The sequence below is a fragment of the Paramormyrops kingsleyae genome, chromosome 19 (assembly GCF_048594095.1).
Source record: "Paramormyrops kingsleyae isolate MSU_618 chromosome 19, PKINGS_0.4, whole genome shotgun sequence".
NCBI classification, from domain to species: domain Eukaryota; kingdom Metazoa; phylum Chordata; class Actinopteri; order Osteoglossiformes; family Mormyridae; genus Paramormyrops; species Paramormyrops kingsleyae.
The window spans coordinates 1654968-1673204 of record NC_132815.1 but is presented as its reverse complement, the minus strand read 5'-3'; the positions used below and the strand labels follow the sequence as shown (position 1 = coordinate 1673204).

At 45.9% G+C, this 18237-nt stretch overlaps 1 protein-coding gene across 1 annotated transcript in view; it reads right to left on the bottom strand.

Moving 5' to 3' along the window:
• The window catches only part of LOC111844400 (uncharacterized), a 166697-nt gene that overhangs the window by 37470 nt on the left and 110990 nt on the right, over positions 1-18237 (bottom strand). Inside the window, exons 52-64 of the mRNA XM_072703050.1 lie at positions 17779-17961; positions 16815-16952; positions 16375-16560; positions 16084-16206; positions 15764-15946; positions 15294-15386; positions 14393-14578; positions 4190-14071; positions 3912-4079; positions 3528-3635; positions 2584-2699; positions 2204-2315; positions 116-199 (exon numbers count right to left, since the gene is read on the bottom strand). Coding sequence (XP_072559151.1) covers positions 116-199; positions 2204-2315; positions 2584-2699; positions 3528-3635; positions 3912-4079; positions 4190-14071; positions 14393-14578; positions 15294-15386; positions 15764-15946; positions 16084-16206; positions 16375-16560; positions 16815-16952; positions 17779-17961 — 11562 coding nt within the window. The remainder of the gene's footprint in view (positions 1-115; positions 200-2203; positions 2316-2583; positions 2700-3527; positions 3636-3911; positions 4080-4189; positions 14072-14392; positions 14579-15293; positions 15387-15763; positions 15947-16083; positions 16207-16374; positions 16561-16814; positions 16953-17778; positions 17962-18237) is intronic.

The window sequence follows — 18237 nt, the reverse complement described above, 5'->3', positions numbered from 1 at the left end:
TTGCTTATTTCTGTGCTGTGTATATACTTTTGCACAGTGACACTGTATATACACAGTGCAGCCTGGGAGTCATTCATCAGCACAGAGTGCAGTGTTCGGACAGCAGTCACTGTACCTCCAGCTGGACGGCCTCCTGTCTCAGTATGGCGGGCATGCTCCAGGTCACAGGCTGCACCGCCTTTCCAGACGCCAGGCCCTCCTGCAGGAACAGGTCACAACAAAGGTTGGCACTGCTCCATGGACAGCAGGAGATACTGAAATGCCTGTGCTGATGTTTGGTCTGCACAGTCTGCCGAGAAACTCTGAGAAATGTGTCACTTAAGTGATTAATGTGGCTAAGTGGGGCAGGCCTCATCTATGTCATTTAGTCTTTAAACAGACATGCATGTCTTAAATAAACAACAGTAAAGCAAGGCATGCCTGTCACTTTCTGGGATGAGCTTTCAGAAGATTCTTTGCTACTTAAGGAAAGTCTGAAATACCACATATATCGCTAGCTGATAGGAGAAGGTTTAGGATCCCTGGCTGTGATATATGCATGGAACAGTGATCACTGACTATGTTATATCCATAGATCGGTGAGCCCTGATTTTGATATATCCATGGATCAGTGAACTCTGCCTGTGATATATCCATAGATCAGTGAACCCCTGACTGTGATATATCCATACATCGGTGACCACTGCCTGTGATATATCCATAGATCGGTGAGCTCTACCTGTGATATATCCACAGATCAGTGAACTCTGCCTGTGATATATCCATGGATCAGTGATCCCCGACTGTGGTATGTCTGTGATATATCCATAGATCAATGATCCCTGGCTGTCGTATCTCCATGGATCAGTGAGCTCTGCCTGTGATATATCCATAGATCAGTGATCCCTGGCTGTGGTATCTCCATGGATCAGTGAGCTCTGCTTGTGATATATCCATAGATCAGTGATCCCTGGCTGTGGTATCTCCATGGATCAGTGAGCTCTGCCTGTGATATACCCATAGATCAGTGATCCCTGGCTGTGGTATCTCCATGGATCAGTGAGCCCTGACTGTGATATAGCCATAGATCAGTGAGCTCTACCTGTGATATATCCACAGATCAGTGAACTCTGCCTGTGATATATCCATAGATCAGTGATCCCTGGCTGTCATATCTCCATGGATCAGTGAGCTCTGCCTGTGATATATCCATAGATCAGTGATCCCTGGCTGTGGTATCTCCATGGATCAGTGAGCCCTGACTGTGATATATCCATGGATCAGTGATCCCTGACTGTGGTATCTCCATGGATCAGTGAGCTCTGCCTGTGATATATCCATAGATCAGTGATCCCTGGCTGTGGTATCTCCATGGATCAGTGAGCTCTGCCTGTGATATATCCATAGATCAGTGATCCCTGGCTGTGGTATCTCCATGGATCAGTGAGCTCTGCCTGTGATATACCCATAGATCAGTGATCCCTGGCTGTGGTATCTCCATGGATCAGTGATCCCTGACTGTGATATATCCATAGATCAGTGACCACTGCATGTGATATATCCACAGATCAGTGAACTCTGCCTGTGATATATCCATAGATCAGTGATCCCTGGCTGTCGTATCTCCATGGATCAGTGAGCTCTGCCTGTGATATATCCATAGTTCTTATCTCGTGGCCATAGGTGGAAATTAGCGGGAGAACATTTCAAACTGGATTTAAGGAAGCACTTCTTTACACAGCGTGTAGTCAGAGTATGGAATAGTCTTCCTGATAACGTAGTGCAAGCTGAATCCTTGGGTTCCTTTAAATCAGAGCTAGATAAGATTTTAACAACTCTGAGCTATTAGTTAAGTTCTCCCCAAGCGAGCTCGATGGGCCGAATGGCCTCCTCTCATTTGTATAGTTCTTATGTTCTTCTTATGTTCTTATCAGTGATCCCTGGCTGTGGTATCTCCATGGATCAGTGAGCCCTGACTGTGATATATCCATGGATCAGTGATCCCCGACTGTGGTATGTCCATGGATCAGTGAGCTCTGACTGTGATATATCCATAGATCAGTGATCCCTGGCTGTGGTATCTCCATGGATCAGTGAGCTCTGACTGTGATATATCCATAGATCAGTGATCCCTGGCTGTGGTATCTCCATGGATCAGTGAGCCCTGACTGTGATATATCCATAGATTAGTGATCACATGAGGTTTGAGCTCCTCATGACTGACCTGCCATGTGCTTCCAATCCCATCCAGGGCAGTCAGTGTAGCCTCCAGCTGCTCATGGACCTGGGGCCTTCGCCTCTGAGCCGTCGCATCCCCTTCAGTCCCAGTAGAAGATCTGAAGAGAAAAATGTGCTTAGACAGTCCACCCAGTTCACCTGCCTGCCCTTCCTGACACACAACTCAAAAAGCAGCTTTCCAAGCCCTGCCAAGATTTGGTCACCAGCTAGTATGATGTCTAAAGAAAATGGCTTATCTATGTCTGTACTCTAGTGTAACATTACTGAATGACAGAGACATGTTCTTCTGTTGCTTCTACTTAGCAGGTAATAAAGGGAAGTCCAACAATCAGAGCCTACATGCTTTAGCTAACTGGGGAGTCTTACCTGGTCAGCAGTTGAGCCTTGTACTCCTTTGTGGCTCTTTGCAGCCACCCCTGGCTGCTGTAATGCAGTAACGCCGCAGCCAGATCTCTCTGCTCTTTCAATTCAAGCTGGAGCTCCTGCAGAAGAAGATCATAACATCATGCAGAGAAGTGAGCCAAAGCTCGACGTTTTAAGTAGCATCTCTCAATGTACCAAATGAAACCTGTCACCACGTCATTAAACAAGCCTGATCTCTCTGATGCAGTGGAATACCAACCTCATCATCATTCATTCATTCATTCATCCACCCACTTTCTGTACCTTTGCAGGATTGGGGGGGGGGGGGGTACGGAGCAGATCCCAGAGCCTACAGGCACACCTAGGACAGGGGCACCAACCCTTTCCTGGGATCATATACAGTACTGTACCAATCACACCTATATTGGCAATTTGGTAACTCAAAATAATAACAGTGCGGTTAGTTGGCGCCCACCCAGAGTTGTTGCCGACCTGCGCCCGATACTCCCGGGAGAGGCTCCGGGCCCCCCGCAACCCCAGTGGGGATTAAGCGGTTACGATAATGGATGGATGGATGGAAATTAATAACAGTATGTTTTTGGACTGTAGAGGGAAAACCAGAGCGCCTGAAAGAAAGCTTACGAGGACATGGAGAGAACATGCAAACTCCACACACAGAGCGAGGGCGGAGACTCGAACCCTGGTCTATTAAGTAGTACAGCGACTGCACAGACCACTGTACCACCCACGAACCCAATCATTTTATTAAAATAAACTATAAAACAAGACTCGAATTAAGCAGCCTCTTCTTGAAAATATTGTCTCTTCAAAGTAAATAGCTTGACTTGAAAAACTAAGTAGTGCAGAGTGGACAGTAGAGATTTGTGATGTTAAGAGTTCATTGATATGCTCCACCAAGGTCTCAGGGTTATAGCCACTGATCTTACCTTCTCCTGCTGGATGGATTGAATCTTCAGAGTGGTCAGGAGCTCTGGATTGCTGACAGTGTGCTCCAGCCCTCCCTCTTGGGCTAATACTCCACACTGAAAGTCACTCTGCAGCAATATTGGGGGTCAATTTGATAGTATTAGGCTGAGCCTGGACCAGATGGTCACACCAGCTATGAAGTCTTTCTGACTAGATCTGATTCTTAGTTTAAAGTTTAGACTGTGAATCCCCACTTCAACAAGAATCAACATGCATCAGTTGCTACATTATCAGGATGGATTTCTAAATTGTCCCCAAAGGCCTTAAACTGGACTTTAAATTAAGGTGTCTGCTAAGTATGTGAATGTGTGTGCAGGTTTGTGGGTATGAGTAAATCGGTGTACCTGATCCTGGCTCCAATGTTCTGACAGCGGCAATAATGGGAGCAAGCTGATCTTGAGTTGGTCTAGGGTTGACAAGAGTGTAACGGTCCATCCATGTGTTTCAGCAACATCCTGTGGACTCAGGCTGTACAAACTGGATACATTTTTCTCCATTTCCTCACATGCTCCCTGCACATACAAAGAGAACCAACGTTATCAGTGACCAGATAGGCTAACTGCCACTAAGTGGTGCAAAAGATCTCTCCATAGTGCTGACCATTGACATCTCCTTTGCTTACCTGACAGGTGAGTAGCTGCTCCTCTATGCCACCTGGCATTGGTGCCCCTGGAAGCATATCACTGAGACTCTGATGTGCTCTTTCCAGCCAAGCCCTAACCTGAGTGGTTAGCTCACATAATGACTGGAGGCCCTGGTCAACCCAGGGGCCACCAGAAACTGGCACATGCATGGGGGGCACTGCCAATGGCTCTAGGGGAATGACCACATCCCCCTGCACTAGTGGCACAGTCTGCAAAGGCACAGACACATCCTTGTGGGGAACTGAGGACCTAATACCTAATACATCCCTCTGGGGAAATTTCATAGTCTCATGTGTCACTGACAGAGTGTCTTTGGGAGCTGACACATCCTTCTTGGGAACTGACACAGTCTCCTTTGTTTCTGATATAGTCTCTTTGGTAGTGAACACATCCTTCTTGGCAATTGACAGGGTGTCATGTGTTACTGACACATCCCCTTGGGGACCTAACACAGTCTCCTGTGTTACTGATGTAGTCTCTTTGGTAACTGACACAATATCCTGTATTACTGATGGAGTGTCTTTGGTAGCCGGCACATCCCTTTTGGGAAGTGACACACTGTCACTCGTTACTGATATATTCTCTACTGGATCTGAAAAATCATTCTGGAGAACTGACATGGTGTCCTGTATTACAGATATAGTCTCCTTGGGAGCTGACACATCCCTCTTTGAGACTGACTCTGTCTCCTGTGTTACTGATGTAGTCTCTTTGGGAGTTGACACATTCATATAGGGAACTGACACAGACTCCTGTGTTAGTGATGTAGTCTCTTTGGTAGCTGACACATCCTTCTTGGGAGCTGACACAGTCTCCTGTGTTTTTGGAATAGTCTCTTTGGGAGCTGACACATCCCTCTTGGGAACTGACACCATCTCCAATGTCACTGATGTAGTCTCTTTGGTAGCTGAAACAACCCTCTTGGGAACTGACATTGTCTCCTCTGTCACTGATATAGTCTCTTTAGGAGTTGACATATCCCTCTTGGCAGTTGACAGAGTGCCATGCGTTTCTGATACAGTTTCTGGAGGAACTGATACATCCTTTTGGCGAACTGACACAGTCTTTGGTGTTATTGATGTAGTCTCTTTGGAAGCTGACACATCCCTCTGGGGAACTGACACAGTCTCCTCTGTCACTGATGTAGTGTCTTTGGGAGCTGACACATCCGATTTGGGAACTGAAACAGTCTCCTGTGTTACACATATCGTCACCTTGGTAGTTGGCACATCGCTCTTGGAAACTGATAGAGTGCCATGCATTACTGATATAGTCTCTGCAGGAGTTGACACATCCTTCTGGAGAACTGACATGGTGTCCAGTGCTACTGATATAGACTTTTCAGGAGCTAACACATCCTTCTGGGGAATTGACTTCTTTCTAATTTCTTGTGCTGCGGATACAGTCTCTTTGGGAGCTGACACATCCCTCTTGGGAACTGACACCGTCTCCCGTGTTATTGATGTAGAATCTTTGGGAGCTGACATGTCCCTATTTGAAACTGACAGAGCATCATGCGTTATTGATTTAGTTTCTGCAGGTACTGACACATCCTTCTGGCGAAATGACACATCCTTCTGGTGAACTGACATGGTGTCCAGTGCTACTGATATAGACTTTTCAGGAGCTGACACATCCTTCTGGAGAATTGACAACATTTCTTGTGCTGCAGATACAGTCTCTCTGGGAGCTGACACATCCCTCGTGTGAACTGACACAGTCTCCTGTATTACTGATGTAGTTTCTTTGGGAGTTGACACATCCTTCTGGAGAACTGACACTGTGTCCAGTGTTACTGACATAGGTTCTGCAGGAGCTGACACATCTTTCTGGAGAATTGACACAGTCTCTTGTGTTAATGATGTAGACTTTTTGGGAGCTGACACATCCCTCTTTCGAATTGGCACAGTTTCTGGTGTTTCTGATATATCCTCTTCAGTAACTGACAAATCCTTCTGGTGAACTGACAGTGTCTCCGGTGTTACTGATGTAGTCTCTTTGGGAGCTGACACATCTCTTTTGGGAACTGACACAGTCTCCTGTGTTTCTGATATATTCTCTTTGGTACCTGACACATCTTTCTTGGGAAATGCTGACACATCTGTCTTGGAAACTGACACAGTCTCCGGTCTTACTGATGTAGCCTTTTTGGGAGCTGACACATCCCTCTTTTGAACTGTCACAGTTTCTGGTGTTTCTGAAACATCTTCTTTGGTACCTGACACATCCGTCTGGTGAACTGACACAGGCTCCTGTGTTACTGATGTAGTCTCTTTGGGAGCTGACACATCCCTCTGGGAAACAGATATAGTCTCCTGTGTTACAGATGTAGTCTCTTTGGGAGCTGACACATCCTTCTGAGGAACTGACATAGGCTCCTTTGTTACTGATGTAGTCTTTTTAGGAGTTGACACATCCCACTTTCGAACTGGCACAGTTTCTGGTGTTTCTGACACATCCTTCTGGTGAACTGACACAGTCACCTGTTTTACAGATGTAGTCTCTTTGGGAGCTGACACATCCCTCTTTCGAACTGGCACAGTTTCTGGTGTTTCTGATACATCTTCTTTGGTACCTGACACATCCTTCTGGTGAACTGACACAGTCTCCTGTGTTACTGATGTAGTCTCTTTGGGAGCTGACACATCCCTCTTGGGAACTGACACAGTCTCCTGTGTTGCTATTATAGTCTTTTTGGGAGCTGACACATCCCTCTTGGGAACTGACACAGTCTCCTGTGTCGCTGCTATAGTCTTTTTGGGAGCTGACACATCCTTCTTGACAATTGACACAGTCTCCTGTGTTTCTGATATATTCTCTTTGGTACCTGACACATCTTTCTTGGGAAATGCTGACACATCTGTCTTGGAAACTGACACAGTCTCCTGTCTTACTGATGTAGCCTTTTTGGGAGCTGACACATCCCTCTTTTGAACTGTCACAGTTTCTGGTGTTTCTGATACATCTTCTTTGGTACCTGACACATCCTTCTGGTGAAGTGACACAGGTTCCTGATTAACTGATGTAGTCTCTTTGGGAGCTGACACATCCCTCTGGGAAACAGATATAGTCTCCTGTGTTACAGATGTAGTCTCTTTGGGAGCTGACACATCCTTCTGAGGAACTGACATAGGCTCCTTTGTTACTGACATGGGTTCTTCAGGAGCTGACACATCCTTCTGTTGAACTGGCCCAGTCTCCTGTGTTACTGATGTAGTCTTTTTAGGAGTTGACACATCCCTCTTTCGAACTGGCACAGTTTCTGGTGTTTCTGACACATCCTTCTGGTGAACTGACACAGTCTCCTGTGTAACTGGTGTAGTCTCTTTGGGAGCTGACACTTCCCTCTTGGGAACTGACACAGTCTCCTGTGTTGCTATTATAGTCTTTTTGGGAGCTGACACATCCCTCTTGGGAACTGACACAGTCTCCTGTGTCTCTGCTATAGTCTTTTTGGGAGCTGACACATCCGTCTTGACAATTGACACAGTCTCCTGTGTTTCTGATATATTCTCTTTGGTACCTGACACATCTTTCTTGAGAAATGCTGACACATCTGTCTTGGAAACTGACACAGTCTCCGGTCTTACTGATGTAGCCTTTTTGGGAGCTGACACATCCCTCTTTTGAACTGTCACAGTTTCTGGTGTTTCTGATACATCTTCTTTGGTACCTGACACATCCGTCTGGTGAACTGACACAGGCTCCTGTGTTACTGATGTAGTCTCTTTGGGAGCTGACACATCCCTCTGGGAAACAGATATAGTCTCCTGTGTTACAGATGTAGTCTCTTTGGGAGCTGACACATCCTTCTGAGGAACTGACATAGGCTCCTTTGTTACTGACATGGGTTCTTCAGGAGCTGACACATCCTTCTGTTGAACTGGCCCAGTCGCCTGTGTTACTGATGTAGTCTTTTTAGGAGTTGACACATCCCACTTTCGAACTGGCACAGTTTCTGGTGTTTCTGACACATCCTTCTGGTGAACTGACAGAGTCACCTGTTTTACAGATGTAGTCTCTTTGGGAGCTGACACATCCCTCTTTCGAACTGGCACAGTTTCTGGTGTTTCTGACACATCCTTCTGGTGAACTGACAAAGTCACCTGTGTAACTGGTGTAGTCTCTTTGGGAGCTGACACATCCCTCTTTCGAACTGGCACAGTTTCTGGTGTTTCTGATATATCCTCTTTGGTACCTGACACATCCATCTGGCGACTTGAGACAGTGTCCTGTGTAATTGATGTAGTCTCTTTGGGAGCTGACACATCCTTCTGGTGAACTGACACAGGCTCCTGTGTTACTGATGTAGTCTCTTTGGGAGCTGACACAACCCTCTGGGAAACTGATACAGTCTCCCGTGTCACTGATGTAGTTTCTCTGGGAGCTGACACATCCCTTGTGCGAATTGACACAGTCTCCTGTTTCTCTGATATAGTCTCTTTGGTAGCTGAGACATCTCTCTTGGGAACGGATACAGGCTCCATTGTTTCTGATATAGTCTCTGTAGGAGTTGACACATCCTTCTGATGAACTGACATGGTGTCCAGTGCTACTGATACAGACTTTTCAGGAGCAGACACATCCTTCAGGAGAATTGACAACATTTCTTGTGCTGCAGATAGTGTCTCTCTGGGAGCTGACACATCCCTCGTGTGAACTGACACAGTCTCCTGTATTACTGATGTAGTTTCTTTGGGAGTGGACACATCCTTCTGGAGAACTGACACTGTGTCCACTGCTACTGACATAGGTTCTTCAGGAGCTGACACATCCTTCTGTTGAACTGGCCCAATCTCCTGTGTTAATGATGTAGACTTTTTGGGAGCTGACACATCCCTCTTTCGAATTGGCACAGTTTCTGGTGTTTCTGACACATCCTTCTGGTGAACTGACACAGTTTCCTGTGTAACTGGTGTAGTCTCTTTGGGAGCTGACACTTCCCTCTTGGGAACTGACACAGTCACCTGTTTTACAGATGTAGTCTCTTTGGGAGCTGACACATCCCTCTTTCGAACTGGCACAGTTTCTGGTGTTTCTGATATATCCTCTTTGGTACCTGACACATCCTTCTGGTGAACTGACACAGTCTCCTGTGTAACTGGTGTAGTCTCTATGGGAGCTGACACATCCCTCTTGGGAACTGACACAGTCTCCTGTGTTGCTATTATAGTCTTTTTGGGAGCTGACACATCCCTCTTGGGAACTGACACAGTCTCCTGTGTCGCTGCTATAGTCTTTTTGGGAGCTGACACATCCTTCTTGACAATTGACACAGTCTCCTGTGTTTCTGATATATTCTCTTTGGTACCTGACACATCTTTCTTGGGAAATGCTGACACATCTGTCTTGGAAACTGACACAGTCTCCGGTCTTACTGATGTAGCCTTTTTGGGAGCTGACACATCCCTCTTTTGAACTGTCACAGTTTCTGGTGTTTCTGAAACATCTTCTTTGGTACCTGACACATCCGTCTGGTGAACTGACACAGGCTCCTGTGTTACTGATGTAGTCTCTTTGGGAGCTGACACATCCCTCTGGGAAACAGATATAGTCTCCTGTGTTACAGATGTAGTCTCTTTGGGAGCTGACACATCCTCCTGAGGAACTGACATAGGCTCCTTTGTTACTGACATGGGTTCTTCAGGAGCTGACACATCCTTCTGTTGAACTGGCCCAGTCGCCTGTGTTACTGATGTAGTCTTTTTAGGAGTTGACACATCCCACTTTCGAACTGGCACAGTTTCTGGTGTTTCTGACACATCTTTCTGGTGAACTGACACAGTCACCTGTTTTACAGATGTAGTCTCTTTGGGAGCTGACACATCCCTCTTTCGAACTGGCACAGTTTCTGGTGTTTCTGATATATCCTCTTTGGTACCTGACACATCCTTCTGGTGAACTGACACAGTCTCCTGTGTAACTGGTGTAGTCTTTTTGGGAGCTGACACATCTGTATTGACAATTGACACAGTCTCCTGTGTTTCTGATATATTCTCTTTGGTACCTGACACATCTTTCTTGGGAAATGCTGACACATCTGTCTTGGAAACTAACACAGTCTCCTGTCTTACTGATGGAGCCTTTTTGGGAGCTGACACATCCCTCTTTCGAACTGGCACAGTTTCTGGTGTTTCAGATATATCCTCTTTGGTACCTGACACATCCTTCTGGTGAACTGACACAGTCTCCTGTGTAACTATTGTAGTCTCTTTGGGAGCTGACACAACCCTCTTGGGAACTGACACAGTCTCCTGTGTTGCTATTATAGTCTTTTTGGGAGCTAACACATCCCTCTTGGGAACTGACACAGTCTCCTGTGTCGCTGCTATAGTCTTTTTGGGAGCTGACACATCCTTCTTGACAATTGACACAGTCTCCTGTGTTTCTGATATATTCTCTTTGGTACCTGACACATCTTTCTTGGGAAATGCTGACACATCTGTCTTGGAAACTGACACAGTCTCCTGTCTTACTGATGTAGCCTTTTTGGGAGCTGACACATCCCTCTTTTGAACTGTCACAGTTTCTGGTGTTTCTGATACATCTTCTTTGTTACCTGACACATCCTTCTGGTGAACCGACATAGGCTCCTGTGTTACTGATGTAGTCTCTTTGGGAGCTGACACATCCCTCTGGGAAACAGATATAGTCTCCTGTGTTACAGATGTAGTCTCTTTGGGAGCTGACACATCCTTCTGAGGAACTGACATAGGCTCCTTTGTTACTGACATAGGTTCTTCAGGAGCTGACACATCCTTCTGTTGAACTGGCCCAGTCTCCTGTGTTACTGATGTAGTCTTTTTAGGAGTTGACACATCCCTCTTTCGAACTGGCACAGTTTCTGGTGTTTCTGACACATCCTTCTGGTGAACTGACACAGTCTCCTGTGTTACTGATGTAGTCTTTTTGGGAGCTGACACATCCCTCTTTCGGACTGGCACTGTTTCTGGTGTTTCTGACACATCCTTCTGGTGAACTGACACAGTCTCCTGTGTAACTGGTATAGTCTCTTTGGGAACTGACACAGTCTCATGTGTTTCTGATAGAGACTCTGGAGGAGCTGACACATCCTTTTGTGGAACTGACATAGTGTCCTGTGTTACTGATATAGTCTCTTTGATAGCTGTCACATCCCTCGTTGGAACTGTCATTGTCTTCTCTGTTACAGATTTATTCTCTTTACTAGTTGACATATCCCTCTTGGGAACTGACACAGTCTCCTGTGTTGCTGCTATAGTCTTTTTGGGAGCTGACACATCCTTCTTGACAATTGACACAGTCTCCTGTGTTTCTGATATATTCTCTTTGGTACCTGACACATCTTTCTTGGGAAATGGCAGTGTTTCGTGTGTTACTGTTAAAGTCTCTGCAGGCTGTCCTTCCATCAAGTGGACTGACACAGTCTCCCGTGTCACTGATGTAGTCTCTTCGGGAGCTGACACATCCCTCTTGGGAAATGACAGAGTTTTATGTGTTACTGTTAAAGTCTCTGCAGGAGCCCCTTTCTTCAGGTGAACTGATGTAGTTTCTTTGGGAGTGGACACATCCTTCTGGAGAATTGACACTGTGTCAACTGCTACTGACATAGGTTCTTCAGGAGCTGACACATCCTTCTGGTGAACTGGCCCAGTCTCATGTGTTACTGATGTAGTCTTTTTGGGAGCTGACACATCCCTCTTTCGGACTGGCACTGTTTCTGGTGTTTCTGACACATCCTTCTGGTGAACTGACACAGTCTCCTGTGTAACTGGTATAGTCTCTTTGGGAGCTGACACTTCCCTCTTGTGAACTGACACAGTCTCATGTGTTTCTGATAGAGACTCTGGAGGAGCTGACACATCCTTTTGTGGAACTGACATAGTGTCCTGTGTTACTGATATAGTCTCTTTGATAGCTGTCACATCCCTCATTGGAACTGTCATTGTCTTCTCTGTTACAGATTTATTCTCTTTACTAGTTGACATATCCCTCTTGGGAACTGACACAGTCTCCTGTGTTGCTGATATAGTCTTTTTGGGAGCTGACACATCCCTCTTGGGAACTGACACAGTCTCCTGTGTAACTGATGTTGTCTCTTTGGGAAATGATGCATCTGTCTTGGAAACTGACACAGTCTCCTGTATTGCTGATATAGTCTCTTTGGGAGCTGACACATCCCTCTTGGGAACTGACACAGTATCCTGTGTTGCTGATATAGTCTTTTTGGGAGCTGACACATCCCTCTTTCGAACTGGCACAGTTTGTCGTGTTTCTGATATATCCTTATTGGTTCCTGACACATCCTTCTGGTGAACTGACACATTCTCCTGTGTAACTGATGTAGTCTCTTTGGGAGCTGATACTTCCGTCTTGGGAACTGACACTGGGTCCTGTGTCACTGATGTAATCTCTTTGTGAACTGACATAGTGTTCTGTGTTACTGATATAATTTCTTTGCTAGTTGTCACATACCCCTTGGGAACTGACATTGTCTGCTCTGTTACAGATATATTCTCTTTACTAGTTGACTTATCCCTCTTGGCAACTGACAGAGCATCATGTGTTACTGATCTAGTTTCTGCAGGTGCTGCCACATTCTTCTGGCACACTGACACAGTCTCCTGTGTAACTGATGTAGTTTCTTTGGGAGCTGACACATCTGTCCTGGAAACTGACACAGTCTCCTGTATTGCTGATGTAGTCTCTTTGGGAGCTGACACATCCCTTGTGTGTACTGTCACAGTCTCCTGTGCTACAGATGTAGTCTCTTTGGGAGCTGAAACATGCTTCTGAGGGACTGACACAGTCTCCTGTGTTACTGATGTAGTTTCTTTGGGAGCTGACACATCTTTCTGGAGAACTGCCACGGTGCCCCGTCTCACTGATGTAGTGTCTTTGGGAGCTGACACATCCTTTTGTGGAACTGAGAACATGTCTTGTGGTGCAGACACAGCCTCTTTGGGAGCTGATACATCCGTCTTGGGAACTGACACAGTCTCCTGTATTGCTGATATATTCTCTTTGGGAGCTGACACATCTCTCATGTGAACTGACACGGTCTCCTTTTTTACAGACGTAGTCTCTTTGGGAGCTGACACATCCCTCATGTGAACTGACACGGTCTCCTTTTTTACAGACGTAGTCTCTTTGGGAGCTGACACATCCTTCTGTGGAACTGACACAGTCTCCTGTGTTATTGATATAGTCTCTGCAGGAGCGGACACATCCTTCTGCTGACCTGACACAGTCTCCTGTGTTATTGATATAGTCTCTGCAGGAGCGGACACATCCTTCTGCTGAACTGACATGGTGTCCTGTGTTACAAATATAATGTCTTTGGTACTTGACACATCACTCTTGGGAAATGACATAGTGTCAGGCATGACTGATACAGTCTCTGCAGGAGCTGACGCATGCTTCTGCAGAAGAGACACGGTGTCCTGTGCTACTAATATAGTCTTTTCAGGAGATGTCACATCCATCTGGGGAACTGACACAGTCTCCTGTGTTATTGACATAGTCTCTTCAAAAATTGACACAACACAAACTGGGACTGACACAGTGTCCTGTGTTACTGATTTAGTCTCTTCAGGCAGAGATGCATTCCTCTTGTACAGCAGTGACAGAGCCTCTTGAGACACAGAGGCATTCTCCTGTGGAATGGTTGTACTCAGTTGTGAATCATAGTCAGTTTCCAGTGATACCGACACTGACAATGGGGGAACAGGAACATCTCCCCCGACTTCAGCCTGACGGTCATCCTTCAGTGTCTCTGAACTGGGAGTGCTGCATCTGAGCATGTCCTTGTCATGTGGGTCAAAGATCTGCTTTCTTATTGGCTCTGGAAGTGTGTCCCCCTCTTGCCAACCAATTGCACTCTGTCCCAATGGCCCAGGCACAGTGTAAGAAGGAGGACAAAGATGAAGAGAGGAGGGAAGAGGGATGTGATATTAATACACATATATACATAATATCCATCCATTCAGTTTTCTTTTCCACAGTAACTGACAAGCAAACTTAATTTGTTATACATATATTATCAGCAATATATGATTAAAGGAATACACAGCGACCATGTAATATATATGCAGTTATGAAAGGCTGATGGTTAATAATAATAATAATAATAAAAGCTACTTGAAATGCAAGCAGTTTACTTAGACCACTGTGCGCATAGCCTCACGCAGAAAGAGTTTTACCTTGGTGGCAGGTATTAGATGGGGTTCAGGGGTTTCCAGGACCCCCACATTAAGGTCGTCTCCAAAGGCAGCTCCACCGCAAGCTGCCCCAACAGCCAAGTCCCCGTGCAGGGCCCCACCTCCCCCCGCAGCTCCCATGGCACCCTCTGCAGGGAAGGTGGGCTCTTCAGCTGTGTCATCGGGACTCTAACCAATGGGCAGCGGAGGAGAGAAAAACAAACCCGTCACCGTCACTCCCAGATCATTGTCAGGGCCTTCACATTAACTGCAGACCCCGGCAGCAAAGGTGGCGACTATGAGGCAATGATCACTGAACTGGGAACCGAAGGTTCCAGGGTGGAGCCCGCAGTTGTCATGGCCTTACGTATTTTATTCAGCCAGTCTTTCTTAAGAGTGCATTACTTGGGTGTGAAAAGCACAGTAATAGACTTCAACAAAAACAACTGAACCATCTAGGAACAATGGACAATGGAAGAACTTGCATATTACCTACTTTTTATGACTTTATAACCCAACTTGATGCAGGCTCCTGCATTTAGAGGGCAGTAAGATATGGTTTCCTAAATGAACAATGCTAATGACTAATACCCAATCGATTAAAGTGACATACGAGCCCAGGCGAGTAGCAATAAGTGTCAAAAGAAAAGGAAAATACCACGACGAGTGAAAGAGTAAACAAGGGAGAAGGAAGATAAGAAAAAGAAACGAACAAGAGAATAGCTTAAGTAAGGAGAAAGGGAACAAGATCGTGTTCTGGCCCCAAGAAAAAGAAGGGTGTGGACAAATAGAATGAGCAGGAATCCAGGCAGAAAACCAACACGAAGAGAGGATAAGAAGTGGAATTTCTGCACGGCTAGAAGATGCTGCGGCAATAATGAGAGAGCAGAGCCGCTGCCTTTACCTCAGACACACTCCCTAAGAGCGTGTCAGAGGAAGATGAGTGGGAGCTGCTCTCCTCTTCCTCCTCAGATAGAGATGTCTCCCACACCTTCTCCTGCACAGGCAAGGGACAAAGGGAGACGAGCCTCATTGCCAAGACGGTCAGCAAGGCACCCAGCACATGTTCTCACGTATGCTGGTAAAGCCTGTGGAATGCGAACCAAGCTGAGCAGCACAAATTATACTATGGTGCTAAATGATATAGAGAAAGGCTCCCGGTCATTAAACTGACAAAGAGCATTAAAGGAGAATGGAGCAGCCAAAGCACCACCGACAACTCAGACTGCCGCCTCCCTGTTCTGCTCTGACACAGTAGATTATATTTTTGTCATACGCTAGACACACCCTGGAGTTAATCTGCCTCAGAGGCTCATTTCTCAGTGGTCACCGAATGGTCTGCGTTTGCAGAGAACAGACGTCTCAGTCTCAGACCTTTATTGTCGCGATCTGTGCAACGGTCTCCTGCTCCAGGTTTTGTATAGGTGGCAGAAGGTCCTGAGCTCTCTGGAAGACATCCAGAGTCTCCTCTGCTTCCCTGGGCAGGCCCAGGGCAGGTTTACAGTTTTGGATCTCGGTTATTGTCCTCTTCATTGCCTGGATGTTGTCCAGAATCACCTGTAACGGATATTGGAATAATTACACAATACACACGTATGCAAGAATGCAGGCAAAGGCATGCAAACATAAACACCAGTTAGAAAGCCATTTACCAGAGACGAAACGCCAACCTGGAGAGAGGAAAGCCAGCTCACCTGCCAGTCTCGCATGTGCTCCTCTGGAGACACTGATTCAGAGTCCAGGGATGACAGGATGGCCCTGATTTTGGTTACATTTTTTTCCATAACCTTCACTTCTGTTTCAATGGCATCCACTTCCTATAGGCAAATGTCATATAACATATTTCCAAAATGACTAAAACATTTTAATTAATTAAGCAATAATTTCAGTCTAATGCAATAATAAAAAGACACTGGTGCTAGTCAAAGCAGAAATTTCAGTCCAAATTGTAGCTTTCACACTGAAACCACAGTAGAAGAGCTTACTGCAGCGGTGTTCTGGAGCTGGGTCAGCGGACCCACAATGCTTTGCTGCATGGAAGCAACATGCTCATCAGCCTGGCTCAGTCGCTGCTCTAGGGTCATCGTGTTGCACACAGTGGAGATCTCTTTTAGAAAGGGCGTAAATGCCTGTAAGGTCGCCCTCATCTGCTCAGAGTCTTCCAGAAGCACCTGTTGGTTTGGACACGGAGGTGTTTAGACCATCTTTACCTTAAGATTTCCACTGCATGTACCGAGCCTCAGTGAGAGACACACTTTTGGTCCCACCCACCAAATGAAGATCAACGTCCACCTAGATGACCCACATGCAACATAACCACACATAACACTTTAATGAGGACATTTCATGCCAGGTTTCAGACGTGCAACACAGGAAACTTTGGCTTTTATAGGCTTTTGCTCCATTTGGAGAGCAGGAGACAGACCTGGAGAGTATGAACGTGGCTGCTGAGGGATCTGGCAGAGGTGTAGGTGCAGGGGGTCTTCAGCCAGCCATTGGCCTCCCTCAACCAGGAGTTGGAGCTGGCCATGATCTCATCATACTCCTGTAGGCAAGCCGGAATCTGCAGGCCAGAGGGAAGGAGAGTCTTGTAGCACCAGGTCACATGCAGTGGTGGAAAGTAATGAAGTACAATGACTATGTTACTGTACTTAAATACATTTTTCACATATATATACTTTTCTTAGATTTAGCATGGAGCAGGTGTCAGAGGTTTCAAATTCTGGTTTTGTGGTCAGAGAGATTGGCTGTTATATGGTTTGTACTGCATACTATTTGATTCATTATGGAAAGTGGCCCTGAAATGGCAGGAGGTGATCCTCAGCTCTTTGTGATCAGGCAGACTTATTGGTGAATTGGGAATAGCATGTAGGTAATGTCATGACAAAAGGGTTAAAATTTGCATCCTGTGACCATTAGCTGGTAAGTGTTATTTAATAACACACACATATGTGGCTTTGAGATATGACCAAAATATCCCAACAGCAATATGTATCACAATATAGCACATCTTATTTATAATTTACTCAATAAATAAAAGTTATTTACTCATATTTGATTTTTTTTCTTCAATTTCGAAATCAGAGCACTGTGAAACGTTGTGCAGTGTATTCATAGGGTACTTCAACGTTTACTAGAGTACATTTATTTGTACTTTTACTTGAGTAAATCGCATACTTCCTCCTCCACAGTCAGTGTGAACACACACCGACAGACATGCACCATGACCACTCCTACGAAGATGCTTTTATAGAAGTAATGAGGCAATTACTTTATTTTTATTTACCTATAAGTCCCATGGCGTCTTTTTCACAATAAGTAACAAGCCAAAGTCCTGCTGGGTGATGTGGCATCTGCCATCAAAGCCTCTGAGCCTAATCTCCACCAACCTTGCTGAGGAATGCCGTCCTCTGCTCTGCCTGCTTGGCCACTTTCTGGTACAGCTGGAGAGGCTCCGTCAGCTGGTCCATCAGATCGTGGGCCTGTTCTGGCTGATCCTGACTCATGTCGACCACCTCGGACTCCAGAGCTGCCAGCTGATTGTGCCAGCGGTCCAGCTCGTCCCACACGCGCTGTCAGGACACACACACACACACACACACACACACACATGCACACACACACAGACACACACACAGACACATGCACACACACAGACACACGCACACACCTGGATCTTCAATAGCATTCTCCAATACAGCGAGAGCCAGTTAGCTTAATCACACTTACACACACCGTAACACACGGTCTTTAAAACCCTGGCCAGAGTAAGTGGTTACAAGATGTTTGCACGGGCAGATGGGTATCAGTTCTCGCACAGTTTAAAAATACGGCATATTAAAAATAAA